General features: G+C 40.4%; 1 protein-coding gene across 2 annotated transcripts in view; it reads right to left on the reverse strand.

The window, feature by feature from the left end:
* The window catches only part of nlgn1 (neuroligin 1), a 328,004-nt gene that overhangs the window by 287,024 nt on the left and 22,454 nt on the right, over positions 1-18,526 (reverse strand). For both annotated transcript variants that reach the window (XM_071487326.1, XM_071487325.1), the window contains exon 2: positions 6,502-7,565. In XM_071487326.1, coding sequence (XP_071343427.1) covers positions 6,502-7,042 — 541 coding nt within the window. In that variant the 5' untranslated portion in view covers positions 7,043-7,565. The remainder of the gene's footprint in view (positions 1-6,501; positions 7,566-18,526) is intronic.

The following is an 18,526-nucleotide window of genomic DNA, read 5'->3' on the forward strand; positions in this document are numbered from 1 at the left end:
AGACAACCAGAAAAGATTACACCTCTGCCGCGCAGGCGGAGAAACCAACTCTGACAAGCTCGACACTGTTCTGTCCTGATATTGTCAGCTTGTGATGCTTAATATATTTGCTGTTATTATTCAAAGTGTTATAATTCGTGTTACCTGAACTTTCCTTCACCCTCTAACATGTACATCTGCATCAGCTTCAGCTTACTGTTACCCATAATGCCTTTTGACAACCTGCAGAGTTGAGGGATGAACATGCTTGCAGTCTGCTGTGGGTGGAGAAAGTGATAATAAAAGACCAAGGAAGAAGAAAAGAAAAATGATCCAGAAATGCAAAATGTACTAATCAGTGAATCATTGCAGCTGCATAGAGAACATACAGCTGAGACTGGCTATCGTTTGAAAATGATCAACACCAATACCAATACGGTAAGTGCCAGTGTTTAAGGAATATAAACCTTTTCTAGAGCCTGTTTTATTCAGAAAAGGAGCCAAACCTAGGAATGCCGTGTTTACTGATATCTTAGAATTTTTTTCTCTACAATATTTTAAATCTATATTTTTTGATTGGTCAGAAGGCCGAGGTTCAGTCAAAATATTAAGACTGGAATATCTAAGCTTTGCTGTGAGGCTGTTCAATGAGTCTGGTCACAGAAGCCTCTGACAGTACCTCTCCACTTAAAGACATGTTTTGAAGCGAATTTTAACTAAAACATATTTACATACTGTAGCTTTAATAAAAACAAACAGGAAATATCATTTGGATGAGAGCATATCTGATCATAGAATAAGCAAACACAGCTAAGAGTCATCTGCTGTCATCCTCTGTTATTGGAACATTTTTGATTCAAAATCTCAAAGGTTGTCCTCTTCAGGAAAAACTGTGACAAGATGAAGAGTGAATCAAAAATCATGCACTAATTTAACAGTATTCAAATATTTAAGGTGCAAATCTAGCAACCTAGCAAATCTCAGCAAAACATTTCAGTTTATAAGATCTGCAGGTCTCTGAAATTCATTTGTAACACAATATGAATTTCAGGAGAAAAAAATGTAAATGATCATTTTGTAGTTTGAATATTATCCTTACATAAAACACAGAGATCCACAAGACACACTGCAGATTTTTTAGCAGTTTTAGCAGCGATTTGCTTGTGTCTGTGACCTCACAACATAAATGTTTTTTTTCTCCTGTCAAAAATGTTTGTGTGTCACTCACTCTTTGCCATTTTTGGTCTTTTTAGCTGTCATCAATGGGAAAAAGAAGAATTTCTACCGCATCTACCACATTTCTCAAAATGAATTGTGAATGCATCTGTGAATGATCTCATTACAGCGACCGCTATCCCAGCGTGTGAGAACTAAACCACACTCCATCCAAGACACATCAAAAACAGTACTTTTAACCACAGAAGACTTGTTCAAACCAGCATGGCACAGTACAATAGTCTTTATGAGGACCAAGGCACGACTCCCACAGCAATTATACTTTGCCTCTGTGGCCTGGTTTCACTTTGTTTTTATCCATCTCGCTCTAATATCACTCCATGTCTGCCCTTTTTCAGTGCTCTTCATCACTACCCATCTCTGTCTCTGGCTCTCTTCTTAGCCTGGTTAACTTTCTTTCTCTTTCTCGACCACACACTCTGCCATGGCAGAGGGACACTAAGAAAAGCTTAAGGATCTTACAGTGGCTGTGGGTATGAATGTTGGCGAAATTCCTAATTAACTGAGACAGCAAAATATCAGACGACGATGCAAGTGGTCAACCGCCAGTTCTCTGTGGCTCTGTCTAAATAATTGCTCAACCTTTTCAAGAATTGACCTATGGATTTCAAGTTCAACCCCCCCACATATTCCACGTATTCACCAGTGATGACTCTGTACCTACAGCTTAAGGACATCAGTTTCCCTCTGGACAAAGCATTTGTGTCTGAACTATACCATCAGCTGTAAACTGCTCTCTCTATCACTAAGCAGCTGTAGTGTCGTGGCACTGAGTGTGCTACCTTTTAAAAGACGGACTAACTGATAATGTAGTTCCTCCAAATCCAACCCTGTTACCAAATGCATCACTGTGCACACATCTAGCCATGAAATTACCCTGTCACTCAACATGATCTGTCCACTCACTCCACGCACCACTGGCTAGACATCGTGCTACTGTGTCACTGATAATGACTGATGTCCTGAAACTGGCCAAGAAACAGGCCTCTGCAAAGGGAAGCTCCAGAAACGCTGACTTCAGATCCCCAGAAGAACCTATGTGATGCTGTCGAGCTGATATGACCAGAATGACATGCCCCCAGCAACTGATATCTAACTAAAATAATGTTTACACTGCTGCTGCAATGACTCAGTCACGTCATGTTGTTTATGAAGATTTCCTTTGGGCACATTTACGTGATGATTCTTTTACGATCCAAGAGAGATTGTGGTGAAACCTTTATGGCACAGTCTATTGTCTGGTCTGATGCATTTGAAAAAGTGGGGCCTTAAATGAGCCAGTGTCAGTGTTACTGTACACTCTGGTATTCAGACATGCACAAAAGTGGCACAGTGTGCCACCCACACCATGCACAGACAACTCCATCACCAGACAAGAGCATCAATATTAGATTAGATTCTACAAAACAAGGTCTATGTTTTTAGCTACAATATCTGTGCATGCCAAAAAATGGTACAGTCAATACTAGGAAATATTGTAGCTTTGATAAATAAACTACAGTTAAGATACAGTTAGGGAACATAAGTTTACTCTAATTAAAAAAAAAAAAAAAAATTGGTTAAGGTTAGGGAAAGACTGTTGGTGCATTTACTAAACTATTACTGCTTTGTGGTTGTATGCCTCTGCCATCCAGCCAAGTTGCAGGAAACATCTCCTTCCTGAGTTGGGGCAGTGAATAATGGCTAGAGGTGTTTTTGCAGAACATTATGATGTCACAGTGAAGTTGACATTTTAATATCCAAAGAGTCAAATGTCATCACGTCATTCTATACTTTCAAACATTTGAGATAAATTGTGTCATAATTAGAGTATGAAAGTATGAATTCATGTTATGGCCAAAAATGTATTTTGACCTTGACCTTTGACCTTTGACCACATTCTGATCAGTTCATCTTTGAGTCCAAGTGAGTGTTTGTGCCAAATTTGGAGAGGTTCCCTCAAGGTATTACTGAGATATCACCTTCACAAGAATGGGATGGACAGACAGACAACCTGAAGACATAATGCCTCCAGCCCTGGCTGTTGCTGGCACAGAGGCATTAAAACAAGGCCTGACACCCATCCACCACAACCATACACCTTGCTACTTCTAGAGAGCATTACTTTCTCTATTAGATAAAGAGATAAGGAGATAAGGTTGACATTAGAAATGGTGAGGCATGAAATCAAGTATTGGTCATTTCTTTCCTTATCTATGTAATATGAGTTATTATAATATAATAATGGGCATGCTCAAATTACACCTGGAAAAATGACTTTTAACTAGATGTAATGAAATTTGACCATGTGCTTGCAAAGATTCATCTGGCCAGCTCCTCAGTGATCACGTAAGACAGGTGTGGACGCTGTCATGTACCTGGTGTAGCATCTTGTTAAAAGTGTGTCCAGCTTACAAGAAAGCAGCAAGTGATACACTAAAGATTCACATTTACCCCCTGAAAGCACCGTTTCAGATAATGTATTGGTCATAATTATCATAATAATAAAATGTATTTTATTACCAACTTCTGTATTGTAGACGTCATTGTAAAAGATGTCAGAAAATGAGCAGCCATCTAAGGACAATCCACAGTTAACCAACCAAAGAGACCTCCCGGAGTCTCTTAGATGATTGTACTGATCATTTTCATACTTGAAACCACTCAGTGCCCTGTAAACATTTGCACTCATTTATTCTCTTACTTTTGATTTGTCACCCATCTGTAATAATTGTATTAAGCTCCCATTTGCACAGACATTAGCTGGAATGAGTCTTGATCCTTCTATTCTGAAAGAGCAGTGTTTAAAAAAGCTTTAAAAAAAAAAACAAACAAACCACTGACCCTGAATGTCTGACAGGAGAATTTCATACCTGAGGTACCAAACATCAGAAATTACTGTTCACATTTCCTGCAAAAAAGTGACCTACATGCATTCATCTTAATTTAATTTATGTACACTTTAATTACCTATGGCTTACTGCATAGAGCTGCATAAAGCTAAGCTTAATGAAGTATCTGCTGTGGCAGTACTGTATATAAAGGTTCAAAAATAACTAAAACCATCTTCTTCTTTTTATTGTGCGCAACATGCATTGTTTTCTACACCTAATCTCCCTTTTCCATAAAATGAAAAAAAGAAAAATCCACAAGAGATTGTCTGGGTCTGGGTTTTAAAATAATCATTCTCCATGCTGTATGACTAAAATGTAAGCTTTTATAATCTCCCATTTTAAACACATTTCTACTCTGTATATCTGTATGTGCAACACACAGAGGAGAGGAGAGGAGAAGCAGTTAGAGTGTACATGTATCTGTGTAGTAAGAAGAGCAGGACTGTACACTAAGTGATAATACAGACTGCTGCCAAGACAATGACATTAACACCCAGGCCTTATCAAGGACACTGTCAGCATCTCTCTCTCTCTCTCTCTCTCTCTCTCTCTCTCTCTCTCTCTGTCTCTCTCTCTCACACACAAACATATATACACATAAAGACGTGCACACATCCAGGGAGTGAGAGGCTGAGAGACAGAGAGGAGGGGAGGGGGAGGAGGAGGAAGAGGGCATTATCTTGATGAAACAGTGCTTGATACAGTAGCCCAAGCCAACCTGAACACAGCTCTGCTTTCTTTTAATGGAGATTACACAGTCAAGGTCCAGCCTGAGCTCATCTTGTTTAACACTGCATACATCTACATCACTGAGTGTGTGTGTGTTTGTGTGTGTGTGACAGTGTACCTGATCTAATAAATTTGCTGTTATCTCCCCACACATCAACCATCATTACTGCACACCCTCTGACCCCAGATCTGGCATCCACTCAAATCTCCCCGTCTCACTGACCAATGAGAGTGCACAGCAGTGGACCAAGGGAGTCTGATGCAACACTACTGCGCCATCATCCCGCCATCACAAGGTCTACAAATTACATGGCTGAGTCAGGGTTTTAGTGGCAAATATGTCATTGTTGCTATCTGCAGGATATTTACCAGGTCTGACACAGGCCCTGCTCTGCTCACGTATACTTTATAAACTTCATTAGTATGTTAAGTCACTGTGAGACTGGCTCTGACAGTTTGGTTTTTCTTCTTTGGTTGTTTAAAATTGGCCTTTAATTTACCTCCAGGTAGCATTTAAAAGTTCCCTGTCTTTTATATTTAGTGTTGTAAAATCCTGCAGATGCCCTGAGTCAAGGCCTGAATAATTTGTACACCTTGATGTCCTGATTGCACTCTGCTTTACAACACAGTTCTTTTTTTTTCTTCTTCCTATTTTCAGGCTGTTTCTTCTTACTGTGGCATTGTATAGGTTCAGATCATACATACCTCCTTGTCTACATATTTTCTTGCCCGGTTTCCTGGCACATTCCTTGGATATTCTTTTGACTGTAAAATGAATAGAAGACTAAAGAATAACATGGAGCCCCTGGACGCGCAACACATACAGGAGCTGCATGCACACACACACACACACACACACACACACACACACACACACACACACACACACACACACACACACAAAGCTGATTGACTGTAAAAAAAAAGACTTAGAGAGGAGGGAAAGGGAGGAATAAAGACAGAGGGAAAGAATGAATCACAGCAGCTCAATCAGCGAGGTATTCAGCCTATCAGTCAGCCAGCCAGTCTTTCAGCCAGTCAGCCAAATCAATCAGTGATGATCATGACAACGACTGTCTTGTTTAATGAACTGTAGCCATTGTGGTGGAGCACAATAGGCTATGATGAGCTACAGACATGAGGAGGGGAGTGTGTATGGCGTTTACAGAGGAGGGCAAATAAGGTGATGGGGAGAAAGAGGAGCAGGGGGAATCAGAGGAGAAGGAGTTAATAAAAAAAAGAGGAAGAGGAGGAGGAGGAGGAGGAGAGATGGTTATGAAAGGAAGAGGACTGATGCAGTAAGGGAGTGGAATAGGAAGAGACTCATTTGGCCTGGATGTATGGATGTATGGATGGATGGATGGATGGATGGATGCCACACACATACACATGCAAACTCTTCTCTCTTTCACGAAACCACTCTCACACATTCATGTACTATAAGCAGTGTCATGCACATTAAACATGCGCAAGGTCATGCTTTCCCTCAACTGACAGACAGACAGACAGACAGACAGACAGACAGACAGACAGACAGGGACAGACAGAAATGCACTCTCACAAAGATAAAACACATCCCGACAACACACTCTTCCCTCTACCACAAGTTGTGGGTTCACTTTCTCCAACCCTCCTCCCTTACTCCCCCGTACTTGTCCTGCCCTGGACCTGCAGGCTAACTCACCATCCTCAGTGGGGACATAGATGTTAAGATAGAGGCAGTCTTCGCTCTGGTCCTGGACGTATGTGGACACCACGTCGATGCTGTTGGTGAACCACACAGGCAGCATCACGTCCGGTAGACGGCCCTCCACGATGCTCTGGGGGCACACCGGGGCAAAGTGCGTAGCGTTGCGGATCTCAGGCCATGATGCTGGTGGCTCGGGCGGCTGAAAGCGGCGCTCGCCAGTGGGTGGAGCAGCATAGGGGACGCCCAGAAACTGCACAACAGGACCAAGTATCTCATTGTTGAGCTCTTTCTTAATGCCACGCAGCCTGCCGTTGATGGTGGTGACCACGGGGTCGCTCTCATCAAGTTTCTGAGCCGACACGGCGGCTGGAGACGCCTGCAGCAGTAGCAGCAGTCCCAGCCATATTAGAGAGGACACCCATCGCCCAGCGCTTAGGGAACCTTCAAGCCCTACATATCCCATCATCCTGCTCCTGCCCTTCACAGTCTGAAATAGCTGACACCCAGTCGTCGAATGGTGCCTCCACCGGGACATAGCTGCTACTCCTTGTTTTCAACTTGTTTGCTGTGTCCTCTTTTGTCCTTTCCGAGTAAAAATTCCTTGTTTTCTTGCTCTCACTTCGCCATTTATAAAAAACACAGACACACAATTATACTAAAGTCACATTCACACACAGGCATAAGCAAGTGGGTAACTCCAGAGCTGATGCAGAGTTGTGGTTGCTAATGATCCTTTTTAAAATCCAGGCAGTGAAAACCATCCGGCGGAAATGTAGTAGCCATCAGTTTCCTGCAGCTTGGTGAAGGGAAATCTGGGAAATATTCCTCACAATAAAGGAAAATATTCCTCAGAAAGGGCCGGCCAACAACCTCTGCAGTGGAGAAGCAAACATGAAAGACATCCTCTTTAAGTGCCACTTCTCAGCAAGTAGACATGCCTGTCAGTGATGAGGGTTTCCATCATGAGTGGAGCAGACTGCCATGTGTTAGCAAGGGAAGTAGATGGTTGTAGTGTTTATGTACTTGGGAGTAGTTCTGTCCAGTTCAAAGTCTGTCCCCTGCAACACAGAAACAAAGCAACAATCAGCATCCACACAAAGAGAGGTGATGATATTCTCAATCCAGTGCCCCCTGCAAAACATTGAAACATCAACCATTAGCAGAAATATGTGTTATGGCCGTATGCACACATGTCAAACAATTAAAGAGGAGCATAGCATCTATTCATAGCACATGACAGCAGGTGACATTTCTCAACAGCTTAAGAAGCAAGGTGTCTATCAGTAGGCATGGTAACAGATGTTTACTAGTTATGGTGGAGTGTGGAAGGTTTGTCCTACAGCTCAGTTTCCTGCCCAACCGTGAATGTGGGTGAGTGAGTGCACTTTTTGGGTGAGAAGCAAAGAGCTATAGACGCCTCCCGCCAGCAGCAATAAGACTTATGGTATAAGCCAAAGGCCTTCTGGGCAAAAGTGGGTATCGTGACGGGTTTTTAAATGTCAACTTTCATCGCCAGTGTAGGAAGTGGTGCCCCCTGAGTGTAGCAAAGCAGAAAGTCAAGATATGAAGGTCAAGGTTGTGGCTAGGCATGTAGCATGTCAGACTTTCATGCAGGAGTTTATGCAGTGTCCTGTCACAGGTCTGCAGTTAACAGTCTTGGTTAAGCACTTCCCCTTAAGGATACCTAGATAGGTGACACGCACAAATATTGTAGGAACTAAGAAGTTTAAACACAGCACTGGACATATGGAAACATAACTAACCATCAACAGTCATGTCTGGCACCAGGGTTGCAATACATGACAATATGAAGATGAAGTGCAGGTTAGGAGCGTTTTGACCTATGATTTCATTTGCAGGCTATATAATTACCTGATTTTTCTTTCCCCATTACACAGCTATATTTTGAATGATAGTGTGAGGACAAAGCATGAGTAGCTTGAAACAGCTACAATTTGGATAGTCTTTGTAAATTTAAGCTTTCTTCTAGTTGCTTGTCAAAAAAATACTCTGAAAGATTTGTTAGAGGAAACACACTTGTGGCGTACGCTACATGGACACGTGTAGTTCTCAATGAGACAGTGCACCGGCTGTGTTTTAAATCACACATCAATATGTTATGATATGCTATTGTCCTTTTTCCAGCAGCAACCATTTATCACAATAAGACATCATACAGTTGCACAATATAGCTGCTATACCTTGGCTACCACTTGTCTGGTTAGATCTGCGTGTGGCAAATAATGCAATGCAACATGATGCAGCACATTACATTGCCATGCCAAGGTTAACTGCTTTCACAGTGAAGTATTTGTTCATGATCACCTTTTATGTAAAATTCAGAAAGTACGTACAGTCAACAGACAATAGTAGCAAAATATAAAGAGTGAGGTTAGTAAAAAGCAGGCAGCAAGTGAACTGAAATAAATCCAAATTCATTTCTCGCCTTAAAGAACCACACAGGAGATATTTAAAGTAGGAAATCTATACGCTTGCTTGTGTGTGCGTGTGTTTGTCTGTGTGTGCACGAGCATGACAGAGAACATGGCTGTCCTGTTTATGTAAGTGTGTGCATGTGTGATGTACAGAAGAACATGAAGGCTTGTCATCCTCAGTATGTGTTTTTCTTCGTTTTTTCACACTGCTAAGGAGCCAGTGTTCCACCTGGGTGAGTTCACCTTCACATTCCCTATACTGAGGAAAATCCTATTTAGCTGCGGACGTGACTTGCAGAGAGACATGGACACTTGGTTTCCTGTAATTTGCCAGCTAGGACAAGCTGACCTAGGAGCTCAATTTGGACCAATAGTAGTAAACTTTGGAATAACAGCACTGGTAGATAGTGATAAAGAAATGAATATCACTTAGTAATCATTAGAAAAACACATCCAGATTCCCAGTTTTTTGACAATGATCCTGCCACAGCTCAGACTCGTGCCCAGCGTTGTCTACAGAAATGTGGAAAATATGTCCGAGCCAAGCGTTGAAGAAAACAGTGACTGACAATCACTGAAAATCACAATGTTAGCAGAGCCTGCAGCGTTGCACACAACAGTTTTCTAACCATACTTGCAGCAATCTAAACTAGCTTACTCCTCCCCGCAAATACAGTGTAATCAGAAAGCGTTCAGACCACCTCACTTCTTTCACATTTTGTTATGTTTCAGTCTCATTTAAATTCATTTGTTCCCTCATCAGTCCGCACTCAATGCCCTTTAATGACGAGGTGAAAACAGAATTTTAGAAAGTTTGGTGAATGTATTAAAAAGGCAATATTGCAGCATCACGCTGACATTAGTATTCAGACTCTTTGCCATGGCCCTCGAAATTTAGCTCAGGTGCCTCCATTTGAGACATTTCTACACCTTGATTGGAGTCCACCTGTGGTAAATTCAAATGATTGCAGTTCTAAGTGATGAGGAATAGTTTGGTATAAAATTTTCAGAGTGTTTGTGACAAATTTAAACTCTTCGTAGTTGCTCATCAGAAAAATGTTCTTGAGCTTCTGAAATATTTGGGCCAGAAGTGTTGAGGGAAACAAACAGCTGTGTCATATGCTGCATGACAAAAACCCCATATGTGGTGTTTTCAGTACAAGCCAGTACACTGCTTTAATGCACACATCAATATGTCAGGATATGCTATTGTCCTTTTTCCGCAGTGTTCATGTGCATACACGCTCCAAAAAAGGAGCCATGTTTTTATAGGCCATTTATATGTACTGATTGGACATGATTTTAAAAGTCAGGTATCTATGTAAGGTCTCTCAGCTGACAATGCATATCGGAGCCAAAACCAAGCCATGAGGTTGAAGGAACTGCCTGCAGAGACTGGACTGTGTTAAGGAAAAGAACCTGCTGGTCAGTCTGGCTGAGCTCCAGAGATCCTGTGTGGAGATGGAGAAACATCCAGAAGGACAACCATCACTGCAGCACTCCACTGGGCTTTATTTAAGAGTGGCCAAACAAAGTCTCCTCAGTGAGAGACACATGAAAGCTGGGGGGGGGGGGGGGGGGGGCGCAACAAAACAAATGACTCTCAAACTGTGAGAAACAAGCTCCTCAGATCCTGTTTGGCTTCAGTTCTGGAGGAAACCAGCCATGACACTTGTCCTTCTGGAAGTTTCTCCATCTCCACACAGGATCCCTGGAGCTCAGCCAGACTGGCCAGCAGGTTCTTGGCAAAACACACAATTTGGTGCTGTGGACACATTTTCTCACATCCCAACATGAACTCCCAAGATCAGCATTCAGGATTAACCTCAGAAAGCCTGAATCTTATTTGTCTGCCTCAGCAGCCACATATCACAGCATGAGGCCCACCTCTCCTCAATGTTGCACGATTTGGTACTTGTACTATTAATAATAGTACAAGTAAATAAATTAGACATAAATAGACATGGACTGGAACAAAAACCAAAAATCCAACTGCAGGAATAACAGGAAACATGATGAAGTGACCAGAAAAGGAGTCACTGGGGAAACTAATCAAGTGAACTGAGAAAACATGAGGAGACTTAAAAACACAAGGGAGGCAAGGGTAAGTGGGGACAGGTGAAACACATCAGGGCAGGGCTAGACAGTCACAAGAGAGGGAAAACTACACAAAGACAGGAAATAAAACATCCAACAGACACACAAAGTAATTTCAAAGTAAAACTGGAAATTAGAACCACAAAGTCCAAACAAGGGCTAACTCTGGTGCTAACTGTGACATAGATAATGATTCGAGAAGAAGTACAAATTATTATGTATATATGGTAACGTATGTGCATGATGTGTAGTATGTGAGTGGAGGGAAGTATTAATAGATGAAAATCAACTGGCTTTTGCTGCTGATAAATTGAATTAAATTAAGTCTTTCTTTTAAATCTGCTTTTTATCCACCTTTATTCATGATAAAAAAATTAATAATGCTGCAGCAAATACTAGAGGATATTGTGGATATAATTATGTTTTAACTTGACTTACAATAAACTTTGAACACGAAGCACCCAGTATGTTACAGCCCTGGCCGTGACTTAGTTTTCTCCTCTCTTTTCCCTGTCTTCCTTGTGTCTCTGCCTACCTCATCTGTGTGTGTGTGTGTGTGTGTGAGTGTGTTTGTGTAGTAAGCGCCACTACCTCTCCTGGTCTCTGGCAGCTCTCCACACCTGTGTTCAATCTACTCGTCGCTCACAGTTCAAGTACTCCGATCTTCCTCCCACTCATCGCCAAATTGTTCAGGCAGTCAACATGGACTCCAGACCTGAGCTCCAGTTTCATCATGCTGCTGCCTGCTTACCATCTCCACCATGCTGTTCACCTCCACTTTCCAGTTCTCCAGCTCTCAGTGACACCTCCACCTCTCCAGCCTGCCTGCCCCTGCCCCTGCCCCAGCCCCATCCTCTCCAGTCTCTCCATCTCACCTCTTTTCATTATCGAAACTCCTTTCAAGCTGATTCTGAGCTCTGTGTCTGCTTCTAGGTCCACATATTTAAGTATAACCATTACACAGTGTATTGGAATGTAACATAACTGTAATATAATTATCAAAAATATACTGTAATGTGGTTGTAAGCATATTTAGGCCGCTTCTATTATTTGTTCTTGTAAGTGAATTGGAGCAATATCTGCAATATTAACAGTCGTATCAGATCAAAACCAAAATCTGTGGTACTGTCCACCACTAATTAGCATTTGTTTGAGCTTGATTTTAGAGTGAGAAATATTTCCTTCATTGGTGCTGACAGTCACAGATTTTAATTGCTGTAGTGCCAGAAACCAGCCAACCAGCAAGCATGAGCAATCATGTCACCAACCTGCAGCAGATTTGCAGAATTCAACACAATTTTTAATATGGTTACTTTGTTGTTTATCTCTTATTCTGTCCAACTTCTCCCATCCTGAAGTCGCCCCACTGCTTGAAAACCATGGCTGACTGTTCATTTGTAATAATCTGGATGAGATAAAATGTCTATATGCTCATCTGGGTTACCTTCAATTAATGTGTGCACATAGCAATACGCTTGACACAGGTGGCAGTAACCATGTAATTCTTCTGAATCCCCTGTACATCTGTGGTGCGTCTGCTGTGCTCTGCCTCCTTTCTTTCGTTCTGTTTCCCTGTGTGCGCTCTAAGCCACTTTGGATCAACTGTGGAGTGTGTAAAGCGCTAAAGCGTATATACTATAATAAAGTTGGGTTAAGTTGAGTTGAGGCATTATGTGGCATAAGAAAAAGATCCACAAACACTACCCAGGGCTAAGAGAAAAGTACTGCCACCACCTCTGCTTGAATAAATAAATAAACAAATAAATAAATAAAGTTAATAATACTTAATAATGAAACATCCATAACCTTGCTATCCATTTGTTGTATTCCCACTCTTTCTAGCCGTGTGGTCTATTTGTGTGTCTAAATCCGCCTGCTGTATTTGTGAGCCAAGACCTAAATTCACCAGCGACGATCATGTGTTCTCTTTCTGTTTGAAGTCAGGGGAGTGGTGGTTTTAATGAGGAACATGGCTGCACAAACAGACGGTACAGTAAAACAGAATATTTAGAACCATTTCATTAGAGATGGAGATATAGAGAGAACGATTCATTTTGCTTGACAGATTTCGCTACACTTGCAGCACAAATGAATACATTTGGTTTTTACCATCTCGGTGCTGAAAAACTGATTTGAGAGGAAATGAATTTTGATGTTTCGGTGTCAAACATACCAACTGCTCCCAGCAGGAACACACAGGTGTGACTTCACTCCTGATTAAATATGCAGTATGTACAAACACACAAGATTAATTTCACACATTTCACTTTTTTTTGAGTCAAACTTAATTCTCTGTCTCTCTGCAATGCTTCCAATTTATAGTGCAGCTGTTTACCACCGTCAGAAAAAAGACATTTTGACACCCAATGAGACATATGCTGAGAAACTGGAGAACAGCATACATAATGTAGCCCGATGTCTCACCACCCTCCCGAATGTGTGGCATCATGTTGGCCATTAAAGACATTAGATAAGACATGTGCACATCAATTTTCTTCCAAGAGGAGAATGAACTGTGATTTGACTGTCATTAACTGATCCCAGATTCTTAGGTGGACTCTGCATGGCAGGGGTCAGCAATTAGCAGTTATCTCAAGGTAGGTACATTGGGTTCCCATTCTCATCGACTAATTTCTTTTAATCACAATATGAGGGTCATAAAACACACACATATATATATATATATATATATATATATATATATATATATATATATATATATATATATATATATATATATATATATATATATATATATATATATATAATCATAATAATTATTATTATTATTATTATTATTATCATTCAGTCTAATTGGCATATAATATTTTAATATTTACATATGTGCTTATATGTACATAAATGTCATACATGGAAATTCAATATACGTTCATACAGTATATTACATTTGCATATGGAAGACATCAGCACTCACCTTGGCTCTGTTTTCAGGCCTTAGAAAATCTAACCGGTGACAGGATATTTTGGCCAATCAGAGGCCTTTTCAGAGAGAGCGGTCCTATTGGCTGTTCTACAAATGCAGGTGTGTGTGCACGTCCCTTCAGATGTGATCAGATCAGACACGTGTCAATATGGGTGATGTGTTTCAGAGATGGAAAGAACTGGTTGTACTTCTCCTGGACAGGTAACAGGCTGCTAACTTTATTTTGCTGTCACATCTAAATGTGATGTTGTGGTTGGTTGTGTAGGTGAAAGCAGGTGAAGAGTGGCCTCACGGCTGCAGCTTTGTTGATTGTGTTGCATGCTTGTCAGATAATCTTTGGCATTACAGTTTTGTTAAATAATAAAAATCGGTATAATTACAAAATATTTGTGATGAAAATTAACAATAACAATACATTTGAAACATGGGAAAAATGATTGGTCCTTGAGTTGATTTTATTAGAAGTATGTGACATCACATTTTACAGCTGAGGCTTGCCCACTTCAAACCACTGAAAAGCCAGAACAAAAACCTAAATAAATAAACCACCTCTCATGCAAATAGCTAAAACCAGATCTCTGTGTTAGGTATTGTCCCTTATCTCGAGAAGTCATTGAGGTTTTCATGGCATTAAAATAAAGCTGGGAGAAACAGACTGGGTATTTATTGGATATTTTCATTGGTCTTTTGTTGTCAAAAGCAGGACTGTGTCGATATATTCCCTTCACATTGTAACTTGTAATTTCCAGCAGCCTGCTGTGTTTAAAACTGTTGTAATTTTCCATCAATACACAAAAAGTGCTGGTATATTCCTCTGGTTTCCTCATTTGACATCATCCAAAGGGACCATTTAGCGTGTCTCAGTTTGCTAAAAGTAAAAGAGGTTTCGTAGGCAATTCTTCTGTGTCCCTGAACAAATAACAAAAACTGCTGACTTTTAAAGGCGGCCGACGAAGCAGTTTATCCTCTGGTATCAACATGGCTGCTAGCATGATTTTACACAATGAATATGGATTGTATACAGCTCTTATGCACGTAATAAAAGGAAACAATTAAACGTGGCCTTAATCAGTGGGTAATTCTGAATCATTTTTACATGTGAGCAATGTGGATGACATTAATTAAGCTGTAATCAAAAATAATTAAATTATCTTTTTATTCAACATTTTTCTGTATAGATGAAGATATCCAGTCTTCAGCAAGATAATGTGTGTGTGTGTGTGTGTGTGTGTAGGCATTTGAAAGATGAGTGGAGTTGCAAGACAAGAAATTAAATGACTTACGGTTTACATACATGCACATTTATACATACATACATACATACATACATACATACATGTATTCATATACCTTGTGTGTGTTTGTAACAGATGAGTGATGGCTGGACGACCAGTTGGAGTCGGTGAAATTGTCTCTTTTATTGTATCAACCGTATTTAATATCACTTCCAACGTTTCCCTCTTGTCTGTCTGCTGTCCACCTCACAGCACATGAAACGGCTCCGCTCACTCTCTGAGAAGCACACAGCTACTGGCTGTGTTGCACCACATCCCTGACACAAGCAAACTGAGTATACTCCTGGTGCATATCACTAAAATGTAAAGTAATTACAAATTGTACTCATTTAGTGTATTTAGACCAAGAACGATGAAGCCAACTAATTTGAGAAACAGAAATGTTTGACTAATTAAATTATGAAGTCATAATCTAAGAACCAACAGCAACCACAATTTCTATACACCCTTCATTAGTGAGATTCCTGTCTTTTTAATTGTTTTCAAGATTTTGAAAGTCTAGCTTTATTTTTGATGACAGACTTGATCCTCCTGCATTGATGATACCAGTCTTACACAAATCTGTGGACATATGTTCTGCCATACTTCAAAGATGATTTTTTTCAGCTGTTCTTTGCTGCAGGGGTTTTGTAGCTCTGCTTTCTACATTAAAATACCCAAAAGGCTCTATTACATTCAAGTCAGGGGACATACATAATTTTCACTTTTTTCTTCTTTAAAAACTTTACTAAAACTTAAAAAAAGAGTGAGTCACCTTTTCATTCAGTATTTGGAGATACAAACGTGCATCCATGGTGGCATCTATAAATGTCATCTCCCCAACACCTTTTGCAGTCATGCAGCCCCACATCAACACACTCGCCTCCGTGTTTCATGTTTGGCACTTTGCAGTTACTGTGGTTGTCCTGGCCAGGTTCATTCCAGACATGCTGAGCCTCATCTGATCCAAGCAAATGTAGTTTGGTTTCATCTGACTAAAGAATGTGCTGCCAACATCCATCAGGTTTATTTTCATCGTCTATGGCAAAATTTATACTTGCAGAGTTTTGTGCTCTTTTGTGAGTCACTATCTGATCAGTCACTGAAAAACCCATTTTCCCAGATAATCATTGTGCCAAATTAATTGCAAAATGTTGAAGTAAAGTTTAACAGACTGCTGTTTCATCATCCTGTGTTATCAATCTTATATTATACCACTCTGTAACCTGAAACCTGAGCACATGCAAGAGCCATGTGAAACTAAACATCTGCTGCCAAAGCTTTACAGCTTCTCAGACTGCACACAATTGTAACCCTTGGTACTTAACTTTTAACTAGACAATTTTGATCAACTGCCTTTTGTAGCTGAGCCAGTTTGTTATGATGTTTTATTTTGGTGAATATTTTCAAAATTTTGCAGTTTTCTTTCATGCGAATTTGGGGATAATTGATTTGTGTATTGCCATGTTTTTTAAATAAATATGAATAATAGAAGAGACTGGGAGAAAGCCTGCTCTTGCCTCTACTGCCCCATGCTACTGTGTTAAAGCTGCATAACTGTGTTAAATATACTGTTTTCTGTCATTCTTGCACTCTTATGTAAGGGCTGCATTAAAAGGGTGATATCGAAGTTTTCTTTGCTGCCATACTTGGTTTCTTGCTGGGTTTGGGTGGTGGTGACTGTCGTTTGACAAGACCGTCAACCATTGACGTCTTTATAATAGAGGTTATTATATGCCTTCTGAGCAGTGCTGTGTCTTCAGGGCAGATGGGAGGATACAGTGACTCGCTATCAAAAAATGACAAGATGGGCTGAAATGGGCTGGGACTAGCTAGTTAGCATGCTAACTTTAATAGAGAAAAAAAGTGATAGAAATAAATCAAAACTAAAGGGTTACCTTCCACCACTGGAGACAGCTCTTGGTGAGTAAAGGAATGAAGTTGATGTTGAACTTTCAATGTTTCTTCTAGACTGAACATCTGTTGATGCTAACTCTATGTGTCTATGGATAAAACTTACATATAGATCCTTTAAAACAATTCAGCTGGATAACAGAAAGCTTTTTATGGACATGTATACTTTAAATTTTGTCTTGGAGAGACACATATTTTCGCACCTGAATTTAATGGTGGGGTTTCCGGTGACATCTAATTAAAGTTAACCTTGCTGAATTTTAATCTTATTGGGGTCACTGACTGACATTGTTTTGTTTTCATTGTGACCAGTAATTTTATATATGAATGTGGAGCCGGTGTCATGCATAATTTTCTAAAGTGTGCACATATTTGTTTAAATTGATATTCTGTTTTACATATATTTACAAATAAAAGCTTTTTGCAGCACTGGTGCTGGGGTCTAGGAGAGAGCCTGTCACTATGCTTATGCTGTTATTATGAATAAATGTGCAGATCCTGGAAAAAAAATGTAAGAGAAAAAAAGTAAATGTATGAACCTGCCTCACAAATATGGAGATACATATCTATTTTTCTTCAATGGCAGACATTTCATCTCATTATATATTTTAAAAAAGATTGAATATGATACAGAATATGGGAGTTGATGTCTTTCTAAGGTGGTCTGTTTTTTCACTTTAAAACCAGGGATGTGACAGTTTGCATCTGCTGTTGTTTATTCATCTGAGGTCTCTTGAGACCGCAGGCAGCAGTCGGTCGAGTGGCAACAACATGGGAGTGAAGGTGAAGCATTAAAGGAGCAAACAATTTGAGTTTCCCATCTGCCGGCTCAGAAACAGGAGTAGAAATCCCCATTTTTCTCTGTGAAACATCTGTTGAGTCAGACTAAGTAATCCCAGACACAGTGCCTCTCTCCAGTCAAACCACACAGAGGGGCAACAATTGCAAACTCATGGTGATGAAGCTGACAGTCATCTCCTCCATCCTCCCATCCCAAACACCCATACTGGCAGACAGAAGCCCTCCTCCCAGCAACTACAACAACAACAAACCACCACTTATCATCCGCGGCACACAAAATATTGTTTGTACACAACAAAATGCAAAACAGGAAGCTAGTGCTTGCAGAATAATGGCAGATAGCAGGCAACAAGAGTGAGAGAGGCAGTGAGAGAGAGCTGAAAAAGAAGCTGTTTTCATTGATTGTTGTAGTGTTTTGTTAATGAGTCAATAAAAGTGGTTGCAAGTATTTTTAAAGCGAGGCTGGAGACAAGGAAATGGCGCGCCGCTCTTTGTCATCACAGACACATGAACTGCTGGAGAGTCTGCAAGTCAAACACTGTTTTTTCAGTAGC

Source organism: Trachinotus anak, unplaced genomic scaffold, assembly GCF_046630095.1.
Source record: "Trachinotus anak isolate AG129_WGS33_773 ecotype Australia unplaced genomic scaffold, CSIRO_AGI_Tana_v1 ptg000010l, whole genome shotgun sequence".
Classification (NCBI taxonomy): domain Eukaryota; kingdom Metazoa; phylum Chordata; class Actinopteri; order Carangiformes; family Carangidae; genus Trachinotus; species Trachinotus anak.